The sequence below is a fragment of the Odontesthes bonariensis genome, chromosome 10 (genome assembly GCF_027942865.1).
Source record: "Odontesthes bonariensis isolate fOdoBon6 chromosome 10, fOdoBon6.hap1, whole genome shotgun sequence".
Classification (NCBI taxonomy): domain Eukaryota; kingdom Metazoa; phylum Chordata; class Actinopteri; order Atheriniformes; family Atherinopsidae; genus Odontesthes; species Odontesthes bonariensis.
Genome location: NC_134515.1, coordinates 1,146,685 through 1,172,935, shown reverse-complemented (window position 1 = coordinate 1,172,935; position 26,251 = coordinate 1,146,685). Strand labels below are relative to the sequence as shown.

Below are 26,251 nucleotides of genomic sequence, written 5' to 3'. Positions count from 1 at the left end.
TGAGTCTGATGTGAGTCTGATGTGAGTCTGATGTGAGTCTGATGTGAGTCTGATGTGGGTCTGATGTGAGTCTGATGTGAGTCTGATGTGAGTCTGATGTGAGTCTGATGTGAGTCTGATGTGAGTCTGATGTGAGTCTGATATGAGTCTGATGTGAGTCTGATATGGGTCTGATGTGAGTCTGATGTGAGTCTGATATGAGTCTGATGTGGGTCTGATGTGAGTCTGATGTGAGTCTGATGTGAGTCTGATGTGAGTCTGATGTGAGTCTGATGTGAGTCTGATGTGAGTCTGATATGAGTCTGATGTGAGTCTGATGTGAGTCTGATATGAGTCTGATGTGAGTCTGATGTGGGTCTGATATGAGTCTGATGTGAGTCTGATGTGGGTCTGATATGAGTCTGATGTGAGTCTGATGTGGGTCTGATGTGGGTCTGATGTGAGTCTGATGTGAGTCTGATGTGAGTCTGATGTGAGTCTGATGTGGGTCTGATGTGAGTCTGATATGAGTCTGATGTGGGTCTGATGTGGGTCTGATGTGAGTCTGATGTGAGTCTGATGTGAGTCTGATGTGAGTCTGATATGAGTCTGATGTGGGTCTGATGTGAGTCTGATATGAGTCTGATGTGGGTCTGATGTGGGTCTGATGTGAGTCTGATATGAGTCTGATGTGGGTCTGATGTGGGTCTGATGTGAGTCTGATGTGAGTCTGATGTGAGTCTGATATGAGTCTGATGTGAGTCTGATATGAGTCTGATGTGAGTCTGATATGAGTCTGATGTGGGTCTGATGTGAGTCTGATGTGAGTCTGATGTGAGTCTGATGTGAGTCTGATGTGAGTCTGATATGAGTCTGATGTGGGTCTGATGTGAGTCTGATGTGAGTCTGATGTGAGTCTGATGTGAGTCTGATGTGAGTCTGATATGAGTCTGATGTGGGTCTGATGTGAGTCTGATATGAGTCTGATGTGAGTCTGATGTGAGTCTGATGTGAGTCTGATGTGAGTCTGATGTGAGTCTGATGTGGGTCTGATGTGAGTCTGATGTGAGTCTGATGTGAGTCTGATGTGAGTCTGATATGAGTCTGATGTGGGTCTGATGTGAGTCTGATATGAGTCTGATGTGGGTCTGATGTGGGTCTGATGTGAGTCTGATATGAGTCTGATGTGAGTCTGATGTGAGTCTGATGTGAGTCTGATGTGAGTCTGATGTGAGTCTGATGTGAGTCTGATGTGAGTCTGATGTGAGTCTGATGTGAGTCTGATGTGAGTCTGATGTGAGTCTGATGTGGGTCTGATGTGGGTCTGATGTGAGTCTGATGTGAGTCTGATGTGGGTCTGATGTGGGTCTGATGTGAGTCTGATGTGAGTCTGATGTGAGTCTGATGTGGGTCTGATGTGAGTCTGATGTGAGTCTGATGTGAGTCTGATGTGAGTCTGATGTGAGTCTGATGTGGGTCTGATATGGGTCTGATGTGAGTCTGATATGAGTCTGATATGAGTCTGATGTGAGTCTGATGTGGGTCTGATATGGGTCTGATGTGGGTCTGATGTGAGTCTGATGTGAGTCTGATGTGAGTCTGATGTGAGTCTGATATGAGTCTGATGTGAGTCTGATGTGAGTCTGATGTGAGTCTGATGTGAGTCTGATGTGAGTCTGATGTGGGTCTGATGTGAGTCTGATGTGAGTCTGATGTGAGTCTGATGTGAGTCTGATGTGAGTCTGATGTGAGTCTGATGTGAGTCTGATATGAGTCTGATGTGAGTCTGATATGGGTCTGATGTGAGTCTGATGTGAGTCTGATATGAGTCTGATGTGGGTCTGATGTGAGTCTGATGTGAGTCTGATGTGAGTCTGATGTGAGTCTGATGTGAGTCTGATGTGAGTCTGATGTGAGTCTGATGTGGGTCTGATGTGAGTCTGATATGAGTCTGATGTGAGTCTGATGTGAGTCTGATATGAGTCTGATGTGGGTCTGATGTGAGTCTGATATGAGTCTGATGTGAGTCTGATGTGAGTCTGATGTGAGTCTGATGTGAGTCTGATGTGAGTCTGATGTGGGTCTGATGTGAGTCTGATGTGAGTCTGATGTGAGTCTGATGTGAGTCTGATGTGGGTCTGATGTGAGTCTGATGTGAGTCTGATGTGAGTCTGATGTGGGTCTGATGTGAGTCTGATGTGAGTCTGATGTGAGTCTGATATGAGTCTGATGTGAGTCTGATGTGAGTCTGATGTGAGTCTGATGTGAGTCTGATATGAGTCTGATATGAGTCTGATGTGAGTCTGATGTGAGTCTGATGTGAGTCTGATGTGAGTCTGATGTGGGTCTGATGTGAGTCTGATGTGAGTCTGATGTGAGTCTGATGTGAGTCTGATGTGGGTCTGATGTGAGTCTGATGTGAGTCTGATGTGAGTCTGATGTGAGTCTGATGTGAGTCTGATGTGGGTCTGATGTGAGTCTGATGTGAGTCTGATGTGAGTCTGATGTGAGTCTGATGTGAGTCTGATGTGGGTCTGATGTGAGTCTGATATGAGTCTGATGTGAGTCTGATGTGAGTCTGATGTGAGTCTGATATGAGTCTGATGTGGGTCTGATGTGAGTCTGATATGAGTCTGATGTGAGTCTGATGTGAGTCTGATGTGGGTCTGATGTGAGTCTGATGTGAGTCTGATGTGAGTCTGATGTGAGTCTGATGTGAGTCTGATGTGGGTCTGATGTGAGTCTGATATGAGTCTGATGTGAGTCTGATGTGGGTCTGATGTGAGTCTGATGTGAGTCTGATGTGAGTCTGATGTGAGTCTGATGTGAGTCTGATGTGAGTCTGATATGAGTCTGATGTGGGTCTGATGTGGGTCTGATGTGAGTCTGATGTGAGTCTGATGTGAGTCTGATGTGAGTCTGATGTGAGTCTGATGTGAGTCTGATGTGGGTCTGATGTGAGTCTGATATGAGTCTGATGTGGGTCTGATGTGGGTCTGATGTGAGTCTGATGTGAGTCTGATGTGAGTCTGATATGAGTCTGATGTGGGTCTGATGTGGGTCTGATGTGAGTCTGATATGAGTCTGATGTGAGTCTGATGTGGGTCTGATGTGGGTCTGATGTGAGTCTGATATGAGTCTGATGTGAGTCTGATGTGGGTCTGATGTGAGTCTGATGTGAGTCTGATGTGAGTCTGATATGAGTCTGATGTGAGTCTGATGTGGGTCTGATATGGGTCTGATGTGAGTCTGATATGAGTCTGATATGAGTCTGATGTGAGTCTGATGTGGGTCTGATGTGAGTCTGATGTGAGTCTGATGTGAGTCTGATGTGGGTCTGATGTGAGTCTGATGTGAGTCTGATGTGGGTCTGATGTGAGTCTGATGTGGGTCTGATGTGAGTCTGATGTGAGTCTGATGTGAGTCTGATATGAGTCTGTGAGTCTGATATGAGTCTGATGTGAGTCTGATGTGAGTCTGATGTGAGTCTGATGTGAGTCTGATATGAGTCTGATGTGGGTCTGATGTGAGTCTGATATGAGTCTGATATGAGTCTGATGTGAGTCTGATATGAGTCTGATGTGAGTCTGATGTGAGTCTGATGTGAGTCTGATGTGGGTCTGATGTGAGTCTGATGTGAGTCTGATGTGAGTCTGATGTGAGTCTGATGTGAGTCTGATGTGAGTCTGATATGAGTCTGATGTGAGTCTGATGTGGGTCTGATGTGAGTCTGATGTGAGTCTGATGTGAGTCTGATGTGAGTCTGATGTGAGTCTGATGTGAGTCTGATGTGAGTCTGATGTGGGTCTGATGTGAGTCTGATATGAGTCTGATGTGAGTCTGATGTGAGTCTGATGTGGGTCTGATGTGAGTCTGATGTGGGTCTGATGTGAGTCTGATGTGAGTCTGATGTGAGTCTGATGTGGGTCTGATATGAGTCTGATGTGAGTCTGATATGAGTCTGATGTGAGTCTGATATGAGTCTGATGTGAGTCTGATGTGAGTCTGATATGAGTCTGATGTGAGTCTGATATGAGTCTGATATGAGTCTGATGTGAGTCTGATATGAGTCTGATGTGGGTCTGATATGAGTCTGATGTGAGTCTGATGTGAGTCTGATGTGAGTCTGATGTGAGTCTGATATGAGTCTGATGTGAGTCTGATGTGAGTCTGATGTGAGTCTGATGTGAGTCTGATGTGGGTCTGATGTGAGTCTGATGTGAGTCTGATGTGAGTCTGATGTGAGTCTGATGTGGGTCTGATGTGAGTCTGATGTGAGTCTGATGTGAGTCTGATGTGAGTCTGATGTGAGTCTGATATGAGTCTGATGTGAGTCTGATGTGGGTCTGATGTGAGTCTGATGTGAGTCTGATGTGAGTCTGATGTGGGTCTGATGTGAGTCTGATGTGAGTCTGATGTGGGTCTGATATGAGTCTGATGTGAGTCTGATATGAGTCTGATGTGAGTCTGATATGAGTCTGATGTGAGTCTGATATGAGTCTGATGTGAGTCTGATGTGAGTCTGATGTGAGTCTGATGTGGGTCTGATATGAGTCTGATATGAGTCTGATGTGAGTCTGATGTGAGTCTGATGTGAGTCTGATGTGAGTCTGATATGAGTCTGATATGAGTCTGATATGAGTCTGATGTGAGTCTGATGTGAGTCTGATGTGAGTCTGATGTGAGTCTGATATGAGTCTGATATGAGTCTGATATGAGTCTGATGTGAGTCTGATGTGAGTCTGATGTGAGTCTGATGTGAGTCTGATATGAGTCTGATATGAGTCTGATATGAGTCTGATGTGAGTCTGATGTGAGTCTGATGTGAGTCTGATATGAGTCTGATATGAGTCTGATATGAGTCTGATGTGAGTCTGATGTGAGTCTGATGTGAGTCTGATATGAGTCTGATATGAGTCTGATATGAGTCTGATGTGAGTCTGATGTGAGTCTGATATGAGTCTGATGTGAGTCTGATGTGAGTCTGATGTGAGTCTGATGTGGGTCTGATATGAGTCTGATATGAGTCTGATGTGAGTCTGATGCGAGTCTGATGCGAGTCTGATGTGAGTCTGATGCGAGTCTGATGTGAGTCTGATGTGAGTCTGATGTGAGTCTGATGTGAGTCTGATGTGAGTCTGATGTGAGTCTGATGCGAGTCTGATGCGAGTCTGATGTGAGTCTGATGTGGGTCTGATGTGGGTCTGATGTGAGTCTGATGTGAGTCTGATATGAGTCTGATGTGAGTCTGATGTGAGTCTGATGTGAGTCTGATGTGAGTCTGATATGAGTCTGATGTGAGTCTGATATGAGTCTGATGTGAGTCTGATGTGGGTCTGATGTGGGTCTGCATCTGGATCACACATCTGGGAGAAGAACCCGGGAACGCAGCAGGCACCACAGGCTGAGCTGATGTGAGCGGACAGCCGTGATGATGCTCACACAGCGGGGCTGGAAACGGGGACACCTCTTCTCTGGTGCCATGGCAACCAGCCAGTAAGTGACCGCTGATCTGCTCTGTGATTGGTTAAGCTGCTTCTCACCGAGTCCCAAATCCACAGTAGCAGTAAATAAATACAGAAGAATGAGAAAACAATCAGAGCTGCACTGCTGCTGCAACAGCTTCATTCAGAGTCTGAGACACAGATAAAGCTTTCTGTGCCTTAAAAAACACCGGCGTGCACGCAGCATCCACCGGCGTGCACGCAGCATCCACCGGCGTGCACGTGAGCATCCACCGGCGTGCACACAGCATCCACCGGCGTGCACGTGAGCATCCACCGGCGTGCACACAGCATCCACCGGCGTGCACGTGAGCATCCACCGGCGTGCACGCAGCATCCACCGGCGTGCACGCAGCATCCACCGGCGTGCACGTGAGCATCCACCGGCGTGCACACAGCATCCACCGGCGTGCACGTGAGCTTCCACCGGCGTGCACGCAGCATCCACCGGCGTGCACGCAGCATCCACCGGCGTGCACGTGAGCATCCACCGGCGTGCACACAGCATCCACCGGCGTGCACGTGAGCATCCACCGGCGTGCACACAGCATCCACCGGCGTGCACACAGCATCCACCGGCGTGCACGAAGCATCCACCGGCGTGCACGTGAGCATCATCAGAGACAGCAGCTGAAGTCTCAAAGCGTCTCAGAGCTGATGAACTTGTTTGCTGCTCAGGCTGCATTCTGACTGATGGCCACCAGGGGGCGACTCCTGGACACACTATAATATAATATAATATAAATAAACATAAAAATACTGAATACACTGAATAATACAGTAAAAATACAAATAAACATGAAAATTATTCAGTTTTCTGGGAAGAAGCAGCTCAAATATAAACACAGTGAACATGTTTAAAAGTTAAAACTCAGATCTTCTACTTCTTGTCCAACACGGAGTGAACGTCTGCTCCTCCTGGAATATTGATGAGCTGATATCAATTATTCAACCATCGCCTCGTTAAGTGTTCTGAGCTCAGGCTGCGATTGGAGGAGAGAGGCTGAGCTCAGGCTGCGATTGGAGGAGAGAGGCTGAGCTCAGGCTGCGATTGGAGGAGAGGCTGAGCTCAGGCTGCGATTGGAGGAGAGAGGCTGAGCTCAGGCTGCGATTGGAGGAGAGGCTGAGCTCAGGCTGCGATTGGAGGAGAGAGGCTGAGCTCAGGCTGCGATTGGAGGAGAGAGGCTGAGCTCAGGCTGCGATTGGAGGAGAGGCTGAGCTCAGGCTGCGATTGGAGGAGAGGCTGAGCTCAGGCTGCGATTGGAGGAGAGGCTGAGCTCAGGCTGCGATTGGAGGAGAGGCTGAGCTCAGACCTGGAACCTTCTGGCTGTGAGGCGACGGTGCTAACCACCACACCGTGCAGCCACTAAATTACAATCAGACTGAGTTATTAAGTGGGGTGTGTAGGTAAGGATATCCCAAACTGAAAAGGGAGACTGGAAACTAAATAGGGAACTGGGAGTGATTAGTAACTGGCTGTGTTCGAAACCGCCTACTACATACTACATACTGCATACTACATACTGCATACTACATACTACATACTGCATACTACATACTACATACTGCATACTACATACTGCATACTGCATACTACATACTGCATACTACATACTGCATACGGCATACTGCATACTACATACTGCATACTACATACTGCATACTGCATACTGCATACTACATACTGCATACGGCATACTACATACTACATACTACATACTGCATACTACATACTGCATACGGCATACTGCATACTGCATACTGCATACTACATACTGCATACTACATACTGCATACTGCATACTGCATACTACATACTGCATACTACATACTACATACTGCATACTACATACGGCATACTACATACTGCATACTGCATACTGCATACTACATACTGCACACTACATACTGCATACTACATACTGCATACTGCATACTGCATACTACATACTGCATACTGCATACTGCATACTACATACTGCATACTGCATACTACATACTACATACTGCATACTGCATACTACATACTGCATACTACATACTGCATACTACATACTGCATACTACATACTACATACTGCATACGGCATACTACATACTGCATACTACATACTGCATACTACATACTACATACTGCATACTGCATACTACATACTGCATACTACATACTGCATACTACATACTGCATACGGCATACTACATACTGCATACTACATACTACATACTGCATACTGCATACTACATACTGCATACTACATACTGCATACTACATACTGCATACTGCATACTGCATACTACATACTGCATACTGCATACTGCATGCTACATACTGCATACTGCATACTACATACTACATACTGCATACTGCATACTACATACTGCATACTACATACTACATACTACATACTGCATACTACATACTACATACTGCATACTGCATACGGCATACTGCATACTACATACTACATACTGCATACTACATACTGCATACTACATACTGCATACTACATACTGCATACTGCATACTGCATACTACATACTGCATACTGCATACTGCATACTACATACTGCATACTGCATACTACATACTACATACTGCATACTGCATACTACATACTGCATACTGCATACTACATACTACATACTGCATACGGCATACTACATACTGCATACTGCATACGGCATACTGCATACTACATACTACATACTGCATACTACATACTGCATACGGCATACTGCATACTACATACTGCATACTACATACGGCATACTACATACTGCATACTGCATACGGCATACTGCATACTACATACTGCATACTACATACGGCATACTACATACTGCATACTGCATACGGCATACTGCATACTACATACTGCATACTGCATACTCCATACTGCATACGGCATACTGCATACTACATACTGCATACTACATACTGCATACTGCATACTGCATACTCCATACTGCATACAGCATACTGCATACTACATACTGCATACTACATACTGCATACGGCATACTGCATACTACATACTGCATACTACATACTGCATACTACATACTACATACTGCATACTACATACTACATACTGCATACTACATACTGCATACTGCATACTACATACTGCATACTACATACTGCATACGGCATACTGCATACTACATACTGCATACTACATACTGCATACTGCATACTGCATACTACATACTGCATACGGCATACTACATACTACATACTGCATACTACATACTGCATACGGCATACTGCATACTGCATACTGCATACTGCATACTACATACTGCATACTACATACTGCATACTGCATACTGCATACTACATACTGCATACTGCATACTACATACTACATACTGCATACTACATACGGCATACTACATACTGCATACTGCATACTACATACTGCATACTACATACTGCATACTACATACTGCATACTGCATACTGCATACTACATACTGCATACTGCATACTGCATACTACATACTGCATACTGCATACTACATACTACATACTGCATACTGCATACTACATACTGCATACTACATACTGCATACTACATACTGCATACGGCATACTACATACTGCATACTGCATACTGCATACGGCATACTGCATACTACATACTACATACTGCATACTACATACTGCATACGGCATACTGCATACTACATACTGCATACTACATACGGCATACTACATACTGCATACGGCATACGGCATACTGCATACTACATACTGCATACTGCATACTGCATACTACATACTGCATACTGCATACTGCATACTACATACTGCATACTGCATACTGCATACTACATACTGCATACTGCATACTACATACTACATACTGCATACTGCATACTACATACTGCATACTACATACTGCATACTACATACTGCATACGGCATACTACATACTGCATACTGCATACTGCATACGGCATACTGCATACTACATACTACATACTGCATACTACATACTGCATACGGCATACTGCATACTACATACTGCATACTACATACGGCATACTACATACTGCATACTGCATACGGCATACTGCATACTACATACTGCATACTGCATACTACATACTGCATACTGCATACTGCATACTCCATACTGCATACGGCATACTGCATACTACATACTGCATACTACATACTGCATACTGCATACTGCATACTCCATACTGCATACAGCATACTGCATACTACATACTGCATACTACATACTGCATACGGCATACTGCATACTACATACTGCATACTACATACTGCATACTACATACTACATACTGCATACTACATACTACATACTGCATACTATATACTGCATACTGCATACTACATACTGCATACTACATACTGCATACGGCATACTGCATACTACATACTGCATACTACATACTGCATACTGCATACTGCATACTACATACTGCATACGGCATACTACATACTACATACTGCATACTACATACTGCATACGGCATACTGCATACTGCATACTACATACTGCATACTACATACTGCATACTACATACTGCATACTGCATACTGCATACTACATACTGCATACTGCATACTACATACTACATACTGCATACTACATACGGCATACTACATACTGCATACTGCATACTACATACTGCATACTACATACTGCATACTACATACTGCATACTGCATACTGCATACTACATACTGCATACTGCATACTACATACGGCATACTGCATACTGCATACTACATACTGCATACTGCATACTACATACTGCATACTGCATACTACATACTACATACTGCATACTGCATACTGCATACTGCATACTACATACTGCATACTACATACTGCATACTACATACTGCATACTGCATACTACATACTGCATACTGCATACTACATACTACATACTGCATACTACATACGGCATACTACATACTGCATACTGCATACTGCATACTACATACTGCATACTACATACTGCATACTACATACTGCATACTACATACGGCATACTGCATACTACATACTGCATACTGCATACTACATACTACATACTGCATACTACATACGGCATACTACATACTGCATACTGCATACTGCATACTACATACTGCATACTACATACTGCATACTACATACTGCATACTGCATACGGCATACTACATACTGCATACTGCATACTGCATACTGCATACGGCATACTGCATACTACATACTACATACTGCATACTACATACTGCATACGGCATACTGCATACTACATACTGCATACTACATACGGCATACTACATACTGCATACTGCATACGGCATACTGCATACTACATACTGCATACTGCATACTGCATACTACATACTGCATACTGCATACTGCATACTCCATACTGCATACAGCATACTGCATACTACATACTGCATACTGCATACTGCATACAGCATACTGCATACAGCATACTGCATACTGCATACTACATACTGCATACTGCATACTACATACTACATACTGCATACTGCATACTGCATACGGCATACTACATACTGCATACTGCATACGGCATATGGCATACTGCATACGGCATACTACATACTGCATACTGCATACGGCATACTGCATACTGCATACTGCATACTGCATATTGCATACTACATACGGCATACTACATACTGCATACTGCATACGGCATACTACATACTGCATACTGCATACGGCATACTACATACTGCATACTGCATACGGCATACTACATACTGCATACTACATACTGCATACGGCATACTGCATACTGCATACTGCATACTACATACTGCATACTGCATACGGCATACTGCATACTGCATACTACATACTGCATACTACATACGGCATACTACATACTGCATACTGCATACGGCATACTACATACTGCATACTGCATACGGCATACTACATACTGCATACTGCATACGGCATACTACATACTGCATACTACATACTGCATACGGCATACTGCATACTGCATACTGCATACTACATACTGCATACTGCATACGGCATACTGCATACTGCATACTACATACTGCATACTGCATACGGCATACTGCATACTGCATACTGCATACTACATACTGCATACTGCATACGGCATACTACATACTGCATACTGCATACGGCATACTGCATACGGCATACTGCATACTGCATACTGCATACTGCATACTGCATACGGCATACTGCATACTGCATACTGCATACGGCATACTACATACTGCATACTGCATACTGCATACTGCATACTGCATACTGCATACTGCATACGGCATACTGCATACTGCATACTGCATACTGCATACTGCATACGGCATACTGCATACGGCATACTGCATACTGCATACTGCATACTGCATACTGCATACGGCATACTACATACTGCATACTGCATACGGCATACTGGATACGGCATACTGCATTCTGCATACTGCATACTGCATACGGCATACTGCATACTGCATACTGCATACGGCATACTACATACTGCATACTGCATACGGCATACTGCATACTGCATACTGCATACTGCATACGGCATACTACATACTGCATACTACATACTGCATACGGCATACTGCATACGGCATACGGCATACTGCATACTGCATACGGCATACTGCATACTGCATACTGCATACGGCATACTGCATACTGCATACTGCATACGGCATACTGCATACTGCATACTACATACTGCATACGGCATACTGCATACGGCATACTGCATACTGCATACGGCATACTACATACTGCATACTACATACTGCATACTGCATACTGCATACGGCATACTGCATACTGCATACTGCATACGGCATACTACATACTGCATACTACATACTGCATACTGCATACTGCATACGGCATACTGCATACTGCATACTGCATACTGCATACGGCATACTACATACTGCATACTACATACTGCATACTGCATACTGCATACGGCATACTACATACTGCATACTACATACTGCATATGGCATACTGCATACTGCATACGGCATACTACATACTGCATACTGCATACGGCATACTGCATACGGCATACTGCATACTGCATACTGCATACTGCATACTGCATACTGCATACGGCATACGGCATACTGCATACGGCATACTGCATACTGCATACTGCATACTGCATACTGCATACGGCATACTGCATACTGCATACTGCATACTGCATACGGCATACTACATACTGCATACTACATACTGCATACTGCATACTGCATACGGCATACTACATACTGCATACTACATACTGCATACGGCATACTGCATACTGCATACGGCATACTACATACTGCATACTGCATACGGCATACTGCATACGGCATACTGCATACTGCATACTGCATACGGCATACTACATACGGCATACTACATACTGCATACGGCATACGGCATACTGCATACTGCATACTGCATACGGCATACTGCATACTACATACTGCATACTACATACTGCATACTACATACTACATACTGCATAGTACATACTGCATACTGCATACTACATATTGCATACTGCATACTGCATAGTACATACTACATACTGCATACTGCATACTACATACTGCATACTACATACGGCATACTGCATACTGCATACGGCATACTGCATACTGCATACTGCATACTGCATACTGCATAGTACATACTACATACTGCATACTGCATACTACATACTACATACTGCATACTGCATACTGCATAGTACATACTACATACTGCATACTACATACTGCATACTACATACGGCATACTGCATACTGCATAGTACATACTACATACTGCATACTGCATACTACATACTGCATACTTCATACTACATACTGCATACGGCACACGGCACACGGCACACGGCACACGGCACACGGCACACGGCACACTACATACTGCATACTACACACTGCAGACTACATACTGCATACTGCATACTGCATACTACATACTGCATACTGCATACTACATACTGCATACTACATACTACATACTGCATACTGCATACTGCATACTGCATACTACATACTACATACTACATACTGCATACTGCATACTGCATACTACATACTGCATACTACATACTACATACTGCATACTACATACTACATACTGCATACTACATACTGCATACTGCATACTCATCGATCAGACAGTATGCAGAGCGTTTACCCACAATGCATTTCCCTCCTGCCCGAGCTGAAATCAGCCGGCCTGAAGCTGATTTCTCTTAAGCTCTAAACTCTGTAAACTTTAGCAACATTTGAAACATTTTCAGGAGAGAAAGTAGTCGTTTAGATCCCCAACGTGTTGAAAACCTGACAAAATACCGGCTATTTACAATTTTGTTCCCACGAATTCGGCGCTACCAAAGCTAGCCGCAGTGAGCAACGCACTTCCTGTTATTTTCACAAAATAAAATACCCGTTGCCTTTTATCATAGGGAAAGCCATTACCATACAATTGGTGCTTTTGTTTTGAAAACAGGAAGTGAACCTACCCTCGTTGTAGCTAGCTTGAAACTGCCGTTTTGACAGGAAATGACGATCGGCGACGTCACGTTACGTTGCATCTTGGGTAGTTTGAGTATGAGTAGTAACCTCATGATGCATACCCAACCATTTAGGAGAATCTAGTATGCATCCGGGAACTTAAAAAAAAAGTTAAAGTTAGTAGGAGTAGTGGGAGTAGTAGGCGGTTTCGAACACAGCCAATGAGTGCAGCTGATGGGGAACACACAGGTGAACTGAGTTAGTGACAAACAATGGAAAAACCTAACTAAACGGGAACTCAAAAACCAAGACATGAAACAACCTAGAACACAAAACTAAATGCAGGACATGAACTGAAAACCAAAACATAACCTGAAACATGATAAAACATAAAACATGGGCAGAGTCCCGAGGGCGTGAGAGAGAGATGTTGTTGGAGTTGGAGGTCGTTGACCGGCACACATTAAACTCTTTCAGAAATGGCGGTGTTGTTGTTCTGAGAGGAAGGCGCTAGACCGGGAAAGAGGTTCGGGAAATGATGTTGTTAGCCGACCAATCACAGCCCTTGGTTGGTCTCCGTGGGCGACCAATCAGGCTACAGAGCTGAACACAGTGAGCCGGACTTCTTTTTCTTGGGTTCCCGGGTGATGTCACACATTTGGTTTCCAAAGAAACTCGATTTCATGATGTTCCAGATGAGAAAAAGTGAAACGTTTCATGAGCTCATCTTAAAGGGGAACTCCGGGGCATTTGAAGCGTGTTTCCATTGCTAGAGGTTGTCAAATAGTGATAGTAGGACACAGAGAGGTGCGTATCTGCGCTCCCTGTGTGGACATCGCTCTGTTCGCTCAGCCTGTCATGCGAGGCTAATACGTGGTGGCTAAGGGGCAAGAGCTAACCCTTCCACGTAAAACAACAACTTGCACACTGCAGAAACGTCACACCACTTTATAACCCATCCGACAATAAAGTCACAAGCCTTACCATCAAAACCATATGCATGGTTCTCACATTACTGGCATGGGGACGTTACAAAACAACTTTATAAACAGCATGTAACTCACCGGCTGGTTGTAGGCTCGCGCATGTGAAAGCCCAAAAGAGTCGATGGACGATAATCCCATATACAAAACAATTATCTTCTCTAGAAAAACTGTGTTCAAGTATTTAAAACATTACAACAATACATGCCCAGTAATATTGTGGAAGGGTTAGCGCTTGCCCCTTAGCCACCACGTATTAGCCTCGCATGACATGCTGAGCGAACAGAGCGATCTCCACACAGGGAGCACAGATACGCACCTCTCTGTGTCCTACTGTCAGTATTTGACAACCTCTAGCAATGGAAACACGCTTCAAATGCCCCGGAGTTCCCCTTTAAACCTGACGGCAGCAACACGGCTCATAAAGGCTGAACAGGTAAAAACAAACATGTTAAGTATCAACAGCTGGGTCACATGACCAGGTATAAAGAGAGCACCTCAGAGAGGAAGAGACCCTAAAGAAGACCTGAGCTGATGATGTCACAGCTGAGCAGGTAAAGTCTGACAGAATGAGGCGGGGCTGAAGCCCCCGTTACCGTGGAAACGTTCCAAAGGGAACAAACTCTCTTTAGAAGAGGAGGAGCAGATGTGATGAAGCTGTCTGATCAATAATCAGCACCTGGCTCAGTTATTGATCCCAGATTTGATCAAAAGCAGCTGATGCTGCATTCAATGTCCCTCAGAAATGGGAAACCGTCCCTAATCTGAATAAATCTGAGAGTTTTCCATCCAAACACCAGCAGCTGATTCTCCAGCTCCTCCATCACCTGACGGAGACCCCACATCCACACAGTTCCCTGGAACAGCTGACCGGCTCTGTCCTCTCAGGGAAACTCTTTAAAAACTCTTACTCGTTCCTTTCATTTCATTTTATTTTATTTTAGTATGTGAGCCTGTCCTCATTTGCTGCCTCCTGTGCACTTTAATGTTTTCTGTCATGTGTTACTCGTTGGTAAATGTCCTGTCCCGTCTTCACCGTGGGACAGTCAGGAACGCAATTTCCATCTCTCTGTATGTCTTGTATATATGAAGAAATTGACAATAAACCTGACTTTGACTTTAAAACTCTTTAAAAAGTCTTTAACCCCTTAACACCTATTGTTGCATATATGCTACAAACCGTTTGACTCAATCAACCAGCTGAGATAGCATCTTTATTCCCCCAATGCCGGTTAGTCCAGATTCACTACGGACCTAGGAACCTTTATATAAATAAATATGTAAAAAAAAAAGGGTGAATAAAAAAACATTGTTTTTTCTCTGTTATATTACTGTGTTGTTGTTATCTTATTATTGAACATTATGCCTGGTGTCGCAAATAAGCAACATACCAAAATTTCTATTTATTTTTTTGTGCAAAAGTGAAATTAATAATCTCAGCATTATTTACCATCTACTTAAAGGCTAAAACACACACAAAACATTTGTTTATATACAGCTATATAAATTCAGGCGTTAAGGGGTTAAATCTCTTTCAAATCAAATCAAATTTATTTATATAGCACATTTCATGTACAAACAGTTCAAAGTGCTTTACATAAAATGAAAGCATTGCAGCAGGGAGTGGAAGAAGCATTAAAAATACATAAAAGAATATAAAGAGAAACAAATAAAATCATTTAAATTAATTTAAAAACAGGCAACAGTCTCAGTTCAAAGATATTTCATGCATAGACACATGAGAACAGAAATGTCTTTAACCTGGATTTAAAAATGTCTCCATTTGGTGAAAGTTTAATCTCCACTGGCAGTTTGTTCCACTTGTTTGCAGCATAACAGCTAAATGCTGCTTCTCCATGTTTAGTCTGGACTCTGGACTGGACCAGCTGGCCTGAGTCCTTGGATCTCAGAGCTCTGCTGGCTTTATATTCTCTTTAAAACTCTTTCAAACTGTTTAAAAACCCTTTTAAACTTTTAAACTCTTATAAAACTGTTTTAAACCCGTTTCCCTGGAGCTGCACTTCCTGCTTCCGGCCACCGGAGGCGCTGCTGAGCGCGTGGCAGTGAAAGCTGACCGCGCCTCTCCTGCTTCGGCTTCATAAACATATAAACATGCTGAACCTCCTGCGCCGCGAGCCCTGAGAGCCACTGGTGTCACGTGACCTCCCCCCAGCTGGACCCCACCCCCCAGCCACCCACACGCACACACACCGCGCGCTCTCACCTGCTCCTCGGAGCCGCAGCGGGTCCGCGCGCCGCCCACAGTCCCTCTGAGCCGGGGCAAAGAGTGTCTCTCAGTCCGGCGGGTTCTCCGGCGGGTTCTCCGGCGGGTTCTCCGGCGGGTTCTCCGGGTTCTCCGGGTCCTCTCAGAGGTTCTGCTGACCCGGGTGAGCGGAGCTTCTTATCTGGAGCATCCTGCCTTCCTCTGACTCCTCATCAGCCAATCAGAGGCGCCGCCGCCGGAGTGATGGTGCGCGGAGGGGGGCGGGGGGGTGACGTAATGCTCCAGATTCAGGCTGCTTCTCCTCTGGGAGCACCTGAGAGCACGAGCGCGTGCGTGTCGTTCGGGCACGAGTTTACGGCTCTTCTTGTTGTTTACAAACAATTCTGCTGGAATAAACAAAAAAACAACAAACAGAACCGGATGTTCTCTGATCCGGATGGGTTCTGATAGAACAGAATTAATGTCTGAAAGAAAAGTTCTGTTCTGTTCTGTTCTGTTCTGTTCTGTTCTGTTCTGTTCTGTTCTGTTCTGTTCTGTTCTGTTCTGTTCTGTTCTGTTCTGTTCTGTTCTGTTCTGTTCAGTTCAGTTCAGTTCAGTTCAGTTCAGTTCAGTTCAGTTCAGTTCAGTTCAGTTCTGTTCAGTTCAGTTCAGTTCAGTTCAGTTCAGTTCTGTTCTGTTCTGTTCTGTTCTGTTCTGTTCTGTTCAGCTCAGTTCAGTTCAGTTCAGTTCTGTTCAGTTCTGTTCAGTTCTGTTCAGTTCAGTTCAGTTCAGTTCAGTTCTGTTCAGTTCTGGTTAAGTTCTGGTTCAGTTCTGGTTCAGTTCTGGTTCAGTTTTGGTTCTCAGTTTTGGTTCAGTTCTGGTTCAGTTCTGGTTCAGTTCTGGTTCAGTTCTGGTTCAGTTTTGGTTCAGTTTTGGTTATCAGTTCTGGTTCTCAGTTCTGGTTCAGTTTTGGTTATCAGTTCGGGTTTAGTTTTGGTTTTCAGTTCTGGTTCAGTTCTGGTTCAGTTCTGGTTCAGTTCTGGTTATCAGTTCTGGTTCAGTTCTGGTTCAGTTTTGGTTATCAGTTCGGGTTTAGTTTTGGTTTTCAGTTCTGGTTCAGTTCTGGTTCAGTTCTGGTTCAGTTCTGGTTCAGTTCTGGTTCAGTTCTGGTTCTCAGTGATGAGCTGAATCAACTTTTAATGTTGAAACTGATGAATAACTGAAAATGTTATTTTATAGTTAAAGTTACATTAAAAATGATCCAAAAGCTGCAAGAGAAGAAGAAACAGGAAGAGAGCGTGGAACACGAGGCAGCTGCTGACATCATCAGTGATGTCACAGATCCAGGAAATCATCACTCTGACTCAGAGATGAAGGTGATGAATCACCAGCTGTTCATCAAACATCACATTTATTTTACAGAAACAGATAAATGATCCTCAGAGTTTCCTCTGACCGGCTTCACTTCAGAACCAGAACCAGAACCAGAACCAGAACCAGAACCATCAGGACTCACATCTTCAGCTTCCCGCCTCATTTCACCTGGAAACTCTTGTTGTTTATCTGCAGATTTATAACAAATATATATATATATATATAAAATCAGCTTCAGCCGACAGAATAAAAACTAAAATTAATCTGAAATCCGGCTTAGAGCGGATTAAAGCCGAGTCAGCATTAATCTGATTTCAGCACGTTGTGGGGACCTGACCCGCTTAGAGACCAGGTCCTCAGAAGGTGGATTATTACCTCAGTTACCTCCAGACCAAAGCTGGTCCAGGTCTGGGTCCAGTTCTGGGTCCAGTTCAGGGCTCAGGTCTGGGTCCAGTTCAGGGCTCAGGTCTGGGTCCAGTTCTGGGTCCAGTTCAGGGCTCAGGTCTGGGTCCAGTTCAGGGCTCAGGTCTGGGTCCAGTTCTGGGTCCAGTTCAGGGCTCAGGTCTGGGTCCAGGCTCAGTTCTGGGTTCCATACAGAACCAGATGTGTGTGTGTTAATATCAATATAATAATTAATATAATAATATTTTATATAATAATAATATTCACACTCGGTTAAAGTCCATAAAAATATTTTCTTTTTAATGTTTCCAGTAAATAACGTTAAACACGTAGAATCTGTCCCAGAAAAATAAAAGCGGCCCCGCCCCCTTACATCAATCAATCCCTCGACCAATCACAGCCGAGGAGGGGCGGGGCCACACGGGCTCTGAGGCGCACCGACAGGCCACAGAAACGAGACGTCATTGGTCGGGCCGGTCACATGGTACAGTAAATATATTTTCAAACAGAGCTCGTATGTACAGAGAAGCTCCCGGAGCTGCAAAGCATCATGGGAGGTCTGCAGAGGAACCTCCAGAACATCTGTCACACCTGGAGGCGGAGCCTAACTCACCTGCTCCTCAAACATCCAGGCGGAGCAGAAAGTCTTAAAGAATTAAAGTCTGAAACACGACAAAACTTCATAAAATCTGAAAAATGTGACAGTTTCCACCTCTGATTCCAACAGGAGCTGCATTCAGACCACAGGGGGGCGCTGTGCTCAGCTCCTCAGGTAACTTCAGATGTTACAGCTTCCTGTTCTGCAGCTTTGAACCCTTCAGAATAAAACATGAACACCAGAGAACAGACGCGTTTTATCTGAATTACCCCTGAATTACGGTGTCTTCATGTTCAAAATGTTCCAGGAAACTGATAAATTAAACGCAGCTAACAGCGACGCCGTTAGCTCACGCTGCTAACAGCGACGCCGTTAGCTCACGCTGCTAACAGCGACGCCGTTAGCTCACGCTGCTAACAGCGACGCCTTTAGCTCACGCAGCTAATAGGGACGCCATTAGCTCACGCAGCTAACAGCGACGCCATTAGCTCACGCAGCTAACAGCGACGCCGTTAGCTCAAGCAGCTATCAGCGACGGCGTTAGCTCACGCAGCTAACAGGGAGGCCAATAGCGCACGCAGCTAATAGGGACGCCGTTAGCTCACGCAGCTAATAGGGACGCCATTAGCTCACGCAGCTAACAGCGACGCCGTTAGCTCAAGCAGCTATCAGCGACGGCGTTAGCTCACGCAGCTAACAGGGAGGCCAATAGCGCACGCAGCTAATAGGGACGCCGTTAGCTCACGCTGCTAACAGCGACGCCGTTAGCTCACGCTGCTAACAGCGACGCCGTTAGCTCACGCTGCTAACAGCGACGCCGTTAGCTCACGCTGCTAACAGCGACGCCGTTAGCTCACGCAGCTAACACGGGACGCCTTTAGCTCAAGCAGCTAACAGGGACGCCATTAGCTCACGCAGCTAACAGTGACGCCCTTAGCTCACGCAGCTAACAGGGATGCCGTTAGCTCAAACAGCTATCAGTGACGCCGTTAGCTCACGCAGATAACAGGGATGCCGTTAGCTCAAACAGCTATCAGTGACGCTATTAGCTCAAACAGCTATCAGTGACGCTATTAGCTCACGCAGCTAACAGCGACGCCGTTAGCTCAAGCAGCTATCAGCGACGGCGTTAGCTCACGCAGCTAACAGGGAGGCCAATAGCGCACGCAGCTAATAGGGACGCCGTTAGCTCACACTGCTAACAGCGACGCCGTTAGCTCACGCAGCTAACACGGGACGCCTTTAGCTCAAGCAGCTAACAGGGACGCCATTAGCTCACGCAGCTATCGGCGACGCCGTTAGCTCAAACAGCTAACAGTGACGCCCTTAGCTCACGCAGCTAACAGGGATGCCGTTAGCTCAAACAGCTATCAGTGACGCCGTTAGCTCACGCAGATAACAGGGATGGCGTTAGCTCAAACAGCTATCAGTGACGCTATTAGCTCACGCAGCTAACAGGGATGCCGTTAGCTCAAACAGCTATCAGTGACGCCGTTAGCTCACGCAGATAACAGGGATGCCGTTAGCTCAAACAGCTATCAGTGACGCTATTAGCTCACGCAGCTAACAGGGAAGCCGTTAGCTCAAACAGCTATCAGTGACGCCGTTAGCTCACGCAGATAACAGGGATGCAGTTGGCTCAAACAGCTATCAGTGACGCTGTTAGCTCATGCAGCTAACAGGAAGTGTTTATATGGAAGATGTTTTAGTTCAATACAAAAAGTAGTTAAATAAAATGTTTTAAAGTTGTGTTAAATTTACCTTTAAATTGTTTTCATTGGAATATATTTAATTTATTTTACTCCTGTCTTTTATTTCATATTGATCCACTTATTCCCTCAATTACATCTTTTATTTTCTACAATCATGAATCCATTTCTTCCTCATTATGCAAATGAGGGGGCGGGGTTTCAGACTGTCATGGCGGCCGGGTTCATAGCCACAGAGACAGGAAGTGGGGGAAGTTTTTACCAAAAACAAGTCTGACTTCCTGTTTTTAAACTCTAAAAAATAAGAGTTTTAAAGCAGAAGAAGGCGAGACGAGTCAGAGACGAACGTCTGAATGCAGCTTCAGGGCCTCAGGAGGGTCATTCATAAAATCCCATCATGCACTGCAACATGTCAGCGGATCAGGAGCTGCTGGTTCTGGGAGTTTACCCAGAATGCACCGCTGTTACAATCTTCCTGTAGTGCTGGTGAGAGAAAGGTTCATGGTAAACAGATGGCTTCTTCTTCTTCTTGGTCATGCATCACGTTAAGGCTTCACGATAGAAAAATGCTGAGTCATGCTGTAAAACAGTCCAACACCGTGCTGCGTGTGTGTGTGTGCACGTGAGTGTGCATGTGAGCGTGCACGGACACACAGAAGCATAGAAACACGTTAACAGCAGCAGCAACAAGAACAACAGCAACAGTCGGGTCGGTTAGCGTGGCAACCACAGCTAGCATCAAGAATAACAAGAAGAACAGTCTTTAAGATAAGAGTGTGCACGTGTGTGAGTGTGCACGTGAGCGTAGGAGCAGGTGTTGCCACAAGTTTCCATCAGATCCACTGATTGTCTCGGTTCGGTTCAAAAGGTGATTCTGCTGTAAGTGCTTCATCCTCCTCCTCATCCTCAGTAAAGTGCTCCGAATAAATCATTTGATAAATGTTTTTTAATTATTTCATCAATTAATCGGATAAGAAATAATTTTACGATAAAAACTATTTAAAAGAGAAAAATGTTCATCATGAACTAAAAACATATTTATCTCCAAACATCCCTCCTCCTGATGCTGATAACAGGACAATAGAACAGCAGCTGCTAGCTTCTTAGCTAACATCCAGCTGTGCTAACATCTGTTAGCTACCTTCCTTCTGTTCTCTGCTAGCTTCCTTCTGCTCTCCGCTAGCTTCCTTCTGTTTTCCGCTGGCTCCCTTCTGTTCTCTGCTAGCTTCCTTCTGTTCTCTGCTAGCTTCCTTCTGTTCTCTGCTAGCTTCCTTCTGTTCTCTGCTGGCTCCCTTCGGTTCTCTGCTGGCTCCCTTCTGCTCTCTGCTAGCATCCTTCTGTTCTCTGCTAGCTTCCGTCTGCTCTCTGCTAGCTCCCTTCTGCTCTCTGCTAGCTCCCTTCTGCTCTCTGCTAGCATCCTTCTGTTCTCTGCTAGCATCCTTCTGTTCTCTGCTAGCTCCCTTCTGCTCTCTGCTAGCTCCCTTCTGCTCTCTGCTAGCATCCTTCTGTTCTCTGCTAGCATCCTTCTGTTCTCTGCTAGCTCCCTTCTGTTCTCTGCTAGCTTCCTTCTCAGCTAACAAGCCGACTGATTTCCATTAAAATGCTAACGTGAAATGTTCGCTTGTGTTTGTTCCGCTCAGTGGACTCGATATGTGAACTGGCTGCTTTCTGCTGAGCTGCTGCAGCATTGACGTTGTGCTATCGTGCTAAGCTAACTGGCTTTTACAATGGACACCCTGTACAGTATTTTCTCTGTTTGTGCGACAGTATAAACTGTCCGTGTGAAACAGGACGACCGCTGAGCAGAACATGTTGGTGGGAGTTAAACGAAGCATCAGCCCTACTATAAATGGTCGTGTCATCAGCGTAGAGGAGAAGTTCTGCGCATCGACGCATCGAAGCAGATCGTTTACATCGATTATTTTTAGTAATCGAGTTAATCGATTGAACCGTTTCAGTCTCAGTTTGTAGAATAAATGATTTAATTATTTGGCTCTAAAAGAGTTTCCAGAAATTATGAACTTTTTCTTAATTAAAGGGAAAATGTTGAAGTTTATCTGTTTTTTAGTTTCAAGAATAAAGTCAGAACATTGAGAATAAAATGATAACATTTAAATTCTATTAGAATAAAGAACTTTCCTGTTAATGCTGTTTGATTTAATCACAATATTTACACTTTACTCTCGATATTTAGAGTTTACTCTTGAAACAGGAGCTGAAAACAAGCCCCCCCCCCCCCCCTTTTATAGAAACTTTTCCCAACTTTGGGTCACAGAATGAAACTTGTGGCAACATCTCTGCAGGTTTACGACTCTGAATCCGAGGCTTTCAGCAACAACAAGCAGCTAAATGTACACAAACTGCCCGTGTGGATCAGAAACAGCCAATAATCAATAATCAATAACCAATAACCCCACAGAAACAGTCTGAAGGAATGTGACCGCGGTCCATGAAACAGAGTGCCGGAGCTCAAAGGATCCGTCCCATTCGGAGGCTTTTAAACAACATTCTCTGTGATTGGTCAGCTCAAAGTGATGCTGAGGAGCTCCGTCCAATGAGAGGCCATGCATAACTGCAGAAAGGCGGGGCCTTAAAAGTGGCCAATAAGAGCAAAGCAAAAACCTTTTAATGGCTCAAAGTCATTTTGTGAAGAAAGTTTGATTAGAAAAAGCTGAAAACCCGCCGGGGGGCGCCGGGGGCGCCGTACCGGGCGGAAATGTAAATAAATAAACACGTTTTAAAAAGGAGACGATAAAGAGCAACAAATGAACGCATTCAGGTTGGTGGGAACCGTGGCGCCGCCCTGCTGGTCGTCTGTTCACTGTAAAAACTCTAAATCATTGTTCTCCCTCGGCAGCTGAACCTTTTAAAGTTGCCCGCCGTCACTCGGCTGAACCTTTTAAAGTTGCCCGCCGTCACTCGGCTGAACCTTTTAAAGATGGCGGCCGTCACTCGGCTGAACCTTTTAAAGATGGCGGCCGTCACTCGGCTGAACCTTTTAAAGATGGCGGCCGTCACTCGGCTGAACCTTTTAAAGATGGCGGCCGTCACTCGGCTGAACCTTTTAAAGATGGCGGCCGTCTCTTGGCTGAACCTTTTAAAGATGGCGGCCGTCACGCGGCTGAACCTTTTAAAGATGGCGGGCGTCTCTTTGCTGAACTTTTTAAAGATGGCGGCCGTCACTCGGTTGAACCTTTTAAAGATGGCGGCCGTCACTTGGTTGAACCTTTTAAAGATGGCGGCCGTCTCTTGGCTGAACCTTTTAAAGATGGCGGGCGTCTCTTGGCTGAACCTTTTAAAGATGGCGGGCGTCTCTTGGCTGAACCTTTTAAAGATGGCGGCCGTCACTCGGTTGAACCTTTTAAAGATGGCGGCCGTCACGCGGCTGAACCTTTTAAAGATGGCAGCCGTCACTTGGTTGAACCTTTTAAAGATGGCGGCCGTCTCTTGGCTGAACCTTTTAAAGATGGCGGCCGTCACTCGGTTTGAAGAGTCGGACTCGTCCTCAGAGTTAAAGCGAGCCGCTTCCTCGTGCGTTCGAGTCCCGAGGAGTTTTCCAACTGCCCCTAGTTGAGGAGGATGAGGGGCGCCGGCCTGCTGGCTGCAGGTCTAAAAAACAATCGGCGCCGCCTTCACCGTTCTTCACCGGCGGGACGTTTCCCACCCCCCCGGGCCGCCGTCGCAGGGCGGTCAGACGCCGCCGAAACGCCTCGAGGTCCGAGTCCGGATCCAGCTCCTCCAGGAGGGGCTTCAGGCTTCAGCCGAGCCCAGCGAGGAGCTGCGTGAGGCGGGCACGGAGCTCAGGGCTTCTGGGGGCCGGGGGAGAGAACCACGGGGGTGGAGAGGCCGTCCACGCTCAGGGCCGGGATGTGGATCTGGTTGCTGCCGTTGGACGGAAACTGCAGAGGGACAAAAAGAGCGGAGGTCAAAAGGTTCATCAGACTTTAACTGAAGGTGGAAACGCTTCATTCTGACATCTGTCACTCAAACCTTTATTTAATCAGGAAAAACACAACAACTGGGCCTGAATGTAGAACAGCAGCAGGAAGTTATGGACTCATCAACCGACTAAAAAGACAAATTTAGATTTGACGAAAACAAACTGAGTGTCCTGATGTCAGGAAAGCACATCCAGAGCTGTGAGACAGAAAATAAGGTTTTATTCTCCTCAGGCTCATTAAAATTACAACAAGGCAGATTAAGCCTGTTCAAGACTTTTCAATGATAAATTCAAGGACAGAAACAATGCTAATTAAAGACAGTTTCCTGTTGGCGTCTCATTCTTTCTGCAGTCTGGACTGTAAAAGGTGTAAAAAGTTCAGAGTTCTGAAGTTTGTCAGTGAAATTAAAACACTTCATTTATTAAATTCTTTTACAATTCTTAAATTTCATGAAACTAGTTCAAATATAGTTTAATTAAATAAAAAATAAAAAAGGAGTGAACCAGCATTCTGCAGCTGCACCACAGGGGGGCGACACTGCGTCACATTCAGGCCGTTTGTCTTCATCAGAGGAAGAAGATTCAACAGACTTTCACCTTCAGGGTTCAACTGAAAGGACTCTGAGCGTACGTAACTCTGAGCGTACGTAACTCTGAGCGTACGTAACTCTGAGCGTACGTAACTCTGAGCGTACGTAACTCTGAGCGTACGTAACTCTGAGCGTACGTTATTCTGAGCGTACGTAACTGAGCGTACGTTATTCTGAGCGTACGTAACTCTGAGCGTACGTAACTCTGAGCGTACGTAACTCTGAGCGTACGTTATTCTGAGCGTACGTAACTCTGAGCGTACGTAACTCTGAGCGTACGTAACTCTGAGCGTACGTAACTCTGAGCGTACGTTATTCTGAGCGTACGTAACTCTGAGCGTACGTAACTCTGAGCGTACGTAACTCTGAGCGTACGTTATTCTGAGCGTACGTAACTGAGCGTACGTAACTCTGAG

General features: G+C 45.1%; 2 protein-coding genes across 3 annotated transcripts in view; both read right to left on the bottom strand.

Annotated features, from left to right (window-relative positions):
* Positions 1 to 17,721, bottom strand: part of LOC142390451 (leucine-rich repeat neuronal protein 1) — a 52,917-nt gene extending 35,196 nt beyond the window's left edge. Inside the window, exon 1 of the mRNA XM_075475884.1 lies at positions 17,244 to 17,721. The gene's annotated coding sequence lies outside the window, so the exon portion shown is untranslated. The remainder of the gene's footprint in view (positions 1 to 17,243) is intronic.
* Positions 17,722 to 19,271: 1,550 nt separating this feature from the next.
* Positions 19,272 to 26,251, bottom strand: part of elk1 (ETS transcription factor ELK1) — a 28,270-nt gene continuing 21,290 nt past the window's right edge. For both annotated transcript variants that reach the window (XM_075475892.1, XM_075475891.1), the window contains exon 11: positions 19,272 to 25,204. In XM_075475892.1, the coding sequence (XP_075332007.1) occupies positions 25,106 to 25,204 (99 nt within the window). In that variant the 3' untranslated portion in view covers positions 19,272 to 25,105. The remainder of the gene's footprint in view (positions 25,205 to 26,251) is intronic.